The sequence below is a fragment of the Cnephaeus nilssonii genome, assembly GCF_951640355.1.
Source record: "Cnephaeus nilssonii genome assembly, chromosome: 10".
NCBI classification, from domain to species: Eukaryota; Metazoa; Chordata; class Mammalia; order Chiroptera; family Vespertilionidae; genus Cnephaeus; species Cnephaeus nilssonii.
The window spans coordinates 82,972,793-82,982,266 of NC_137081.1; the positions used below are offsets into that span (position 1 = coordinate 82,972,793).

Below are 9,474 nucleotides of genomic sequence, written 5' to 3' on the forward strand. Positions count from 1 at the left end.
AGGCAGCTGATCAATGATTCTCTCACATCATTGATGTTTCTATCTATTTCTCCCTCTCCCTTCCTCTCTGAAATCAATAAAAATATATTAAAAAGAAAAAAGGAAAGAGATAACAAGTGCTGGCAGGATGTGGGGAAAAAGGAAACTTTGTGTACTATTGGTGCGACTAGCCACTATGGAAAAACAATATGGAGGTTCCTCAAAAAATTAAAACGAGATCTATCATATGATCCAGCGATTCAATTTCTGGGCATATATTAGAAAGAAAATCACTATCTCGAAGAATTATGTGAACCCCCATATTCATTGCAGCATTATTTATAATAGCCAAGACATAGAAATAACCTAAGTAATCATCAACAGATGAATGGATAAAGAAAATGTAGTATATACATACAATGGAATGTTACTAAGCCATAAAAAAGACGGAAATCCTGCTATTTGCAACAATATGGATAGCCTTGAGGGCACTGTGCTAAGTGAAATAAGTAAAAGAATGGCAAATACTATGTGGTCTTTCTTAATCGATCTCATAGAAAGAGAGAACAGATTGGTGCTTAGCAGAGGTGGAGATGGATGAAATGGGTAAAGGTGGTCAAAAGACACAAAGTTCCATTATAAGATAAAATAATTTCTGGGGATGTAATGTATAGCATGCTATTTTATCAACACTACACTGTATATCTGAAAGTTGCTAAGAGAGTAGATCTTAAAAGTTCTTATCATAAGGAGGAAAAATTTATATCTATGTGAGATGATGGATGTTAACTTGTCGTGGTATTATTTTACAGTGTATATAAACTCAAAGCATTATGTTGTATACCTTAAGCTAATACAATGTGATGTGTCAATTATATCTCAATAAAACTGGAAAAAAGTTTTTAAAAAAGTGTTAGAAATAGCCTGAACACTGAAATGACTCTTACTAGGTGTACCAGTTAATAATGCGGATTTTTTTTTCAATAGATGGAGTTACACATATGTTGATATATATGTGATTTGATATGTATGCTATTTTGTTGTATTGATAGCCAGCTTCAAAACTTCATGTCAAATTTGCTGAAGGTGTTAACATCATAGATATTTTTATGCTTAAAAATGTCGAATTTCGTGCCAAAAAAAGAGCATTTGCGGGAAGTTTTAATTCATTACTTTATTTTGAAGAGAAAGTTATCGTATACTTTGGGAAGCTTACGGTGAACATGCTCCATCTCAAAATACTTGTGAACGTTGGTTTAAATGCTTTAAAAGTAATGATTTCAATGTGAAAGACAAAGAACGTCCAGGTCAACCGAAAATGTTTGAAGACCAACAATTACAGCATTATTGGATGAAGATGCGTGTCAAACTAAAAAACAACTTGCAGAAAGATTAAAAGTTGCTCAGCAAACAATTTCTGATCATTTACAAACAATTTTAAAGGAAAATGGGTGCCACATCAACCGAACGAAAGACAAATGGAAAACCAAAAAGTCATCAATAAAATGTTGCTTCAACGGCACGAAAGAAAGTCTTTTTTGCATCGAATTGTGACTGGTGATGAAAAGTGGATTTATTTTGAGAATTCCAAACTCACAAAATCATGGGTTGATCCAGGTCAACCAGCAACATCGACTTTAAAGCCAAATCGCTTCGGAAAGAAGAAAATGCTCTGCGTTTGGTGGGATCAGGAAGGTGTGGTGTATTATGAGCTTCTAAAACCAGGTGAAACCATTACTACTGATCACTACCGACAACAGATAATCAATTTGAACCACGCTTTGATTGTGAAACGACCAGAATGTGCCAGAAGACATGGCAAAGTAATTTTGCTTCATGATAATGCACCATCACACACTTCAAAACCAGTTAAAGACACGTTAAAAGATCTTGCCTGGGAAGTATTAACCCACCCGCTATATTCATCAGACCTTGCTCCTTCAGATTACCATTTGTTCCCATTGATGGCACACGCACTTTCTGAGTAGCACTTCAAAACGTACAAAGAAGTGGAAAATTGGGTCTCTGAATGGTGTGCCTCAAAACAAGAAAAGTTCTACTGGGACAGTATCCACAAATTACCTGAAAGATGGGAGAAATGTGTAGCTAGCGATGGACATTACTGTCAATAAAGCACTTTTGATGTTTCTTTTGAAATTATCGTGTTTTCTTTGATTACAAAATCCATCATTATTAACCAGTATACCTAGTATATGCTACCTGTGTGACCTTGGTTTATTTCAGTCCATTTTGTAATCTATAACTGCGATATTACCTGTTGTAATGAAAATTAAAACAAAATAGTACAGTGTCTAGCAGAACTTCTGGCACATAGTAGGCACTCAAAAGTTACTCTCTTCTCCTTTTTTTGGCTCTTCCATGGCAAACCCTAACAACTTACATTTTTTGACCTATTGTAGAGTTTTCTTGAAAGAGCAAATCAACATCTACATCAAAGTTGCAAGTGGTAATGCACCAAGTCATTCCTCCTACCACCTGCAAGACAAAGAAAATATGTGTTTTCTCTTTCTAGCTTGGGGAGAGGGGAAGAAGTCAAAGGTAGTCAAAATATAAATATATTTTACAGACTCAATAAACATACAAAATTATGTATTGTTAGAGAAAGTATGTATGTCCTGACATCATCAACTACAATTCATCTAAGATAGCACTGCTGGATGAAACTTGCTGCAATGATGGCAATGTTCTGAACCTGCACAGTCCAATACAGCAGCTGCTAGCCACATGTGGTTACTGAGCACTTGAAATGTGGCTAGTGTGACTGAGAAAGTGACTTTTATTATTAAATGGACATAGACTTACTTTATACTGAAGGAGACAGACATTAATTCTTAGGTGAGAGAAGTCTTAAACCAGTTTTGAGTAGTGCTAGATTCCAGAGAGATTATCTGTTTAATAGACCAGACACATGAGTAGCAAAACTGACATTTTGTGGCTCATTACTTTATTTTCATACCTCTAATTTTTTTTCATCTATCTAAAGGAGATGTGAATTCTTGCTCTACTTACCCCACGTGATTTCTTTGAAATGCAAATGAGACTAAGGCTAAAAATCCATTTTGAAATTTAAAGAAAATAATGAATCTTACTTCTGGCTGTGCTTAGACCCATGTGAGATGCCTAATAACATACAGATTCCAGGCCCCAGCCCAGACCTACATGACCAGAATTTCAATGGGTGAGGCCTAGACATCTGTGTGCTGACACAATGCAGTGATTCTGTTATGTGAAGGCAGAACTGTGGCCCACTGGAGCACTCAACACTTTTTTCCACCAGGAAGCTTTCCTGGCCTGTCCTGTCTGATCTGGATGCTTTATTTCTGTACTAGAATACAGTTCACTGCAGTAGTACTTACTGCATTGTGCCACTTATTCTATGCATGTTGGTATACTTGTCTCTTTTCCCTATGATATAAAAGTCGAGGCCTTTGAATACAGGGTGTCTGTCTTACCTCTGTGCCCTCAACACCTATTACTATGCATTGAGCATAATAATTGTTCAAGATTCTGCTGAATTAAACTTCACCCCATAGTGACTTCTCCCTCCTCCAAACTAAGCATTTACCATCCACCCACAGGAAACCTGACAATTGTCTGTGAACACACTGATTTGGGATGGCTCCTTATTAACTCAGATTATTTTATTTTACATAAGTTTTATCTTCCCACCCAAACTGTAAGTTCCTTGAAATGAAGAACTATTTCATTAGCTTATTTGCATTTCCCAAAGTTTCATGCATAGAAAAGGAATTCAAAGTGTGTCTACTGATATATTATTATTTTCTTTTAATAAGAAACACTTCCATAATAAATCTGAATAAGGAAGAAACGAAAACATGGACATGGAGAAAGGAAAAATACAATCTCTTCTTCCTTTCCATAGTTAACCATGCCATCCTGACAAAAAAAAGGACTAATAGTTAGAAAGATGTCCTCTTACCTTATCAAAAGGTGACAAGCCTTTAATTCTTGCCCTGAAATACCCAGCTGCAACCAAGAGCTCCAGAATTTCAGTTAACTTGACATTTTGTTCTTCATCTTCTCTTGTTTCTACCTAAAACAAAAGGTGAAAAGCTGTAAAAGCTACCTTGAATACAGAAACACCAGATATATCTCCTGATGCCACAACATTGTCAGGTGACATTGGCTATACCAGTGGTCGGCAAACTCTTTAGTCAACAGAGCCAAATATCAACAGTACAACGATTGAAATTTCTTTTGAGAGCCAAATTTTTTAAATTTAAACTTCTTCTAACGCCACTTCTTCAAAATAGACTCGCCCAGGCCGTGGTATTTTGTGGAAGAGCCACACGCAAGGGGCCAAAGAGCCGCATGTGGCTCGCGAGCTGCAGTTTGCCGACCACGGGGCTATACCATTGCAGTCATGAAGGCGCATGGCCCACAGTGCTGCCACCAGAGTTTCACAGAAGGGACTCCCCAGGTGTCTCTTCTAATCATCATAGGTGAGGGCAGAAGACACAGGTAGCATAGCCTATTTACCTGGTGCTGAAGGAATCCAGAGCAAGGAAGGTTAAGGCATGTTACCACTCTGTTCTCTAAGACATGGTGTACTTTACAGGTTTCTCAATCAGATTATAAATTCCTTACAGAGGAACAAGGTGTTTTTTTTTTTTTTTTTTTTAACTTCATACTCATTTTGGTCCATATTATTTTAAAGAGGGTCAAGAACAAAGAATTCAAATATGTATGCCTCTCCACACTTCTCTTTTTGTTCTCTAAGACAAACATAAAGAAGGCTTTCAACTCAGAAATACTAAAGGGTGATTATTGCCATATAACAGGATTGCCTTAAAAAAAATAAATTTACCTAATATCCTATATAATAAAAGCCCAGCAACCATAACGGTCGCTCGACCAGTCACTATGAGGTGCACTGACCACCTCTTGGTCCCTCCCCCCGGTCCACAGGCTCTGATTGCCTGATGGTGAACGGGGACCCGGGGGTGGGTGGCGGGGGATGCGGGCAGCGCCAGGCCAAGACCCCCACTCCGCCAGTCACCCTACACACAGAGGGCGACCTGTGGCTGGGGTGGGGCCGGCAGGCGGGTGGAAACAGCCAACCTCTTGGTCCCTTCCCCCGGCCGGCAGGCTCTGATCGCCTGATGGCGAACGGGGACCCTGGGGTGGGTGGCAGGAGATGTCGGCAGCGCCAGGCCAAGGCCCCTGCCCCACCGGTCGCCCCACACACAGAGGGGGTCACGAATGGGCGGGACTGGCCGACCTCTTGGTCCCTCGCCCCGGGGCAGTCAGGTTTCAATTGCCCAATGGCAAACTGAGAACCCGGGTGGGTGGCGGCGGGGGCAGGGCCGATTGCCGGCAGCTGGAGAAGATGGCCCTAATCGCGGGCTAGGCTTAGGGACCGGACCCATGCATGACTTTCGTGCGCCGAGCCTCTAGTACATGATATAATAAAAAATTGTTAAATTTACAGGGTGGGGCAAAAGTAGGTTTACAGTTGTTGGTATGGAAAAGAATACAATAAATAATAATACAAGAATAAACTCTGTGTTTCGTGTACTCACAGCTGTAAACTTACTTTTGCCCCACCTGGTATAGCCTATCTTCACTACCAGGTGTTTATTTACAAGTTAAATTTATCAAAATATTTTAATACTTTTGCCTCCATTTATTTTAATGAACGGTGTCCCTTTCGTCACTGCCGAAAAGAAAAAGCCAACCGTCTCTATAAAACACCACCAAAGTATTCTGGTTCAAATCTTTGTACCCACCACTTGGGACTACTCTCTTACTCAACAATGCCTGTTAAATCTTCTTTACTAAGCATCTCACATTAATCCTCCCTTCCTTTTTATTTATACTTCATGCCAGGACTATTGCAACTGCCTCTCAATCTTTCTTCTCTGGTAATCTGTCTTGTTCATTCATTCCTAAATCACAGCTTTTACATCATTACCTCTTTAGCTCATCCCCCAGCCCTCAACATTAATGCATCATACACTGTCTATAAAATAAACTCCAAATGTCTTAGTTTGGCATCCAGATTTTTGGCTACAACCTATCTTTTCAGCTTCATCCTTCACCTCCCCCCACGACAATCCTAACATGGCTATGGCCAACCTCCTTCTCTTAATACCCTCTGATCTCGGACAAATCATCAGCAAATTCTAGCTCCTATTTGTTGCCAAACCCGGCAAATACAGCCTGAAATACCCATTTCTCTGCATTTATATTTTATTTATAATCTGTCATTCACACAATTAAGTAACAGCCTCTTTTGAGTGACATGCCTGGTGTTAATGAACATGCCTATCTTTCCAAATAGACTATTATATTAGCTGTTTCAGGAAAGGACCCATATAATATCCACCCATGTTTACTCCTCTGTTATGAAACAGCATTTTGGCTTCAAAAACACACTTATTATAGAATGACATGCTCAATCATTACATAAAGTGCATGACCTAAGCCATTCACGTATGAGCAAAATGTTTTAATAGTCATGACACTGATGATGGAAAGTCAAGTTTATTTTGAAGTACAAACTGCTAAGAAAGGGAGTATACTTATTAACATACGCATATGGTTGAACAAGGAATTATTAAAGTGACTGTTAATCCCTTGAAATGGGGGTGGAGGTGACAACCATACACTAGTACTCATTTAACTTAACTCTCAGATGACCCTGGTCCAGCCTATCCAATATTTTGAAGATTAGCATTCACCAGCTATTAGTGGACATGTATAAATAAGGTAATATTAATTATTCACACCCTCTCTTCCTTGGCAACAAATCTGTGATGGGTGAAACTCAAATAGAAGAGAAGGTAAAGAGCAGTTATGGTTCACAAAGGTAGAGCAGGGGGGAAATGGGATGATACATACAAGTATTTTCTTCAAACTCCTGGGATGTAAGACAGGTAGCCTTCATTTGTTCAGTCATCATTTATCATAAAAACACTTCTAAGAAGAGGACAGAACATCATGGGACAATCATCCCTGCTTCAACTGCTACCTAAGGAGCACCCATGGAAGATGCATGGCCCATGCTTCCCAACCACTCACCCCAGAATAGAGAAGTACTTTTGCAATATAACCTGCGAACTAACTTTTTGGCACAAGACACTGAATGGATAATGCCAATAAGACTTCAAATTCATTTCAGAGATCAACACTGACACAAAATAGAAAAGAGCATGAAAGAATGCCCTCTGAAGCCATAAAAAGCCACCAGATTGGTTAATACATCCAATTGTTAAAAAAAACAAACACTTAAAATTCTGGTAAAGGTGAATGACTGTGAGCTCCTCAACCAGGCACATTAAATTTCCAATTGCCTTGCATTGCATTTCATGTAAGCTGGAGGGCAGGACCAAGTCCAGCTATCTGCATATCCTCCACACCATAAACGGTTTAAAAAACTGACGTTAATGAGTTAATAGGACTAGTAACAGCTTAATCACACAGAGTATATGCACTAGTCTTTGAACTAAATGATAACTTGATTTTATAGTCACCCTGTCTGCCTCCTAATTGCCAAGAACTGTCCTAGTCTCTTGGAAAAGTGACAAATAAGACCCTGCAGTTAGAGCAGGGTTAAACGAAGTTTATTTTAGAAAAATCCCCACTGATAGTGGAACACTGAATCAGAAGAATTTAAGATAGAACCAGGGAGATAAGACAGGAGTCTACAGCCAAAGGCCAGGCAAAAACTTGATGACATCCTGGAATAAAGAAGTGGCAAAAAAGAAATGTCAAATAACATATCACAGTACAGAACCCGATATTCACAAATTCCTGGCTCCATCAAAGCAACGCATGTGGAAGGTTTTACCTGATACAAGGGCTCCGACATTACACGTGTTAGGATTTCCTAAGACAACAACAAAACGGACTTGCACTCTGGGAACTCACACTGACAGCCAAGTCCATCCTCTCATCACGACATCCCCAGCTTTTATGCGCAATTAGTGGGTACTTGGGATATGAAAGGGCCTAGGGGCAGGGGAGCAGAGAAGCAAGAATGGGGGCAGCTAAGAGCGAAGGAGCCGCTCCTGTGTCCAGAAATCAGTCTCCTGCCAAAGGCCTGCTTCAGAACCTTAGGAGCGGACAGGGGGGCGGCGCGGACTCCATTTCTCTCAAGAATGTGATAAACTAGCTTTCGAGTAAACCAGCTGGAAGAGAAGGCAGATGTAAACCACCTAGCTCAGTGATATTTGCACCCCGAAGGAAATGCACTTCCCCTTTATTCCCAGCCAACGTGGAAATCCGGAAACCACTGGTTATCCTGCCCCCAGACTCAGTCCGTGCTCAGCAACAAACGCCTCTGGAAGGAAAGGCACCCGTTACCTTCCGCAGAAGCGGCACCGATCCCGCAGTGCCGGGTCCCCGCCACGCAGCAGACCCCGCCGGACAGGACCTACAGCGGGAACGGCTCCCAAAATGTCTCCGCGGGGGGCATCCCCCCACACACAGGGGGGTGGGTGGGCTGGCCTCCCGGCCCCCGCAAGGCGGCGGCAGGCCCCAGAAGGTCACCGCCCTTTGCACAACCCGAGCCCGGACCGTCCCAAAGCACATCTCGTGACTCATGGCGCAGCAGCCCCGGGCTCCGGGCGAGCCCTGCGGCGTCGAGGGTCCGGTAACTGCTACCCCGAGCGGGAGAGGCGGGGCCCGCCCCCGCGGGAGGACCAGATAGCGCCCCGCAGACGGGCCGGCGCTCCCCGCGGGGCGCACCTGAGGGAGGGGGCGGGGCGCCCGGCGCGGCCTGGCCCTCTCTCGGGCACCCGACGTGTCAGGAAGAGGGACTCCTTACCTCTGGGAGACCCTGGCCCTCCGGCCCCCTGGGCAGCCCCATAATCCGAGTGGACTGATGTGTGGAGGCACCAAAGTCCGCGGAGCGGCCGGAGGAGGCTGTCCCCCGCCGCGAAGCCGCTACCGGAGTGGAGTGCAAAGCGGCCACTTCCTCCGCCGTCGCCGCCGCCGCCGCCGCTGCCGCGGGTCTGGAGCGCCTTGCCGGTGAGCATGCGCGCTGGGGCGGGAACGCGGCGCGCTGCGTCTGCGCCTGCGCGAGGCGGCCCTGGTGGAGGCGGGACTGGGGGCAGCGGAGTTGAGTCCCGCGCGGCGGAGGCTGACCGCGCAACGGGGTTCTGCATTTCCCTCCAAGAAGCTTTATAAAAGGGCCTCTTCCCGCATCGGGGACACTTTTCATCCTGGGTCTCCTCTCTGCTTCTCAGGGGCATGAATCAAGCGGGTTCGGTTCTCTCCGAAAGCCCGACTTCGGGAGCCGCCTGGCTCGGGGTCAGAGTCCGAGCGTGAAGAGCGTGGGGTTCCACACCGCGCCCGGCTCTAGCTCAGCACCGGCTGCCGAATTAACAACAACAAGTCTGTCATCATCGCGCACTTGGACAGACTTCTCACATGCGGACCAGGAGCCGAGCCCCCGAAAACACTTTCCTCACGCCTGCTGCCTCCCTAACGCCTGAGCCAGTGCATCGT

The 9,474-nt window shown here is 43.6% G+C and overlaps 1 protein-coding gene across 2 annotated transcripts in view; it reads right to left on the reverse strand.

Annotated features, from left to right (window-relative positions):
- The window catches only part of CCDC93 (CCC complex scaffolding subunit CCDC93), a 107,071-nt gene extending 98,096 nt beyond the window's left edge, over positions 1 to 8,975 (reverse strand). For both annotated transcript variants that reach the window (XM_079782225.1, XM_079782224.1), the window contains exons 1-3: positions 8,792 to 8,975; positions 3,941 to 4,054; positions 2,381 to 2,475 (exon numbers count right to left, since the gene is read on the reverse strand). In XM_079782225.1, coding sequence (XP_079638351.1) covers positions 2,381 to 2,475; positions 3,941 to 4,054; positions 8,792 to 8,833 — 251 coding nt within the window. In that variant the 5' untranslated portion in view covers positions 8,834 to 8,975. The remainder of the gene's footprint in view (positions 1 to 2,380; positions 2,476 to 3,940; positions 4,055 to 8,791) is intronic.
- Between the last annotated feature and the right edge of the window lie 499 nt (positions 8,976 to 9,474).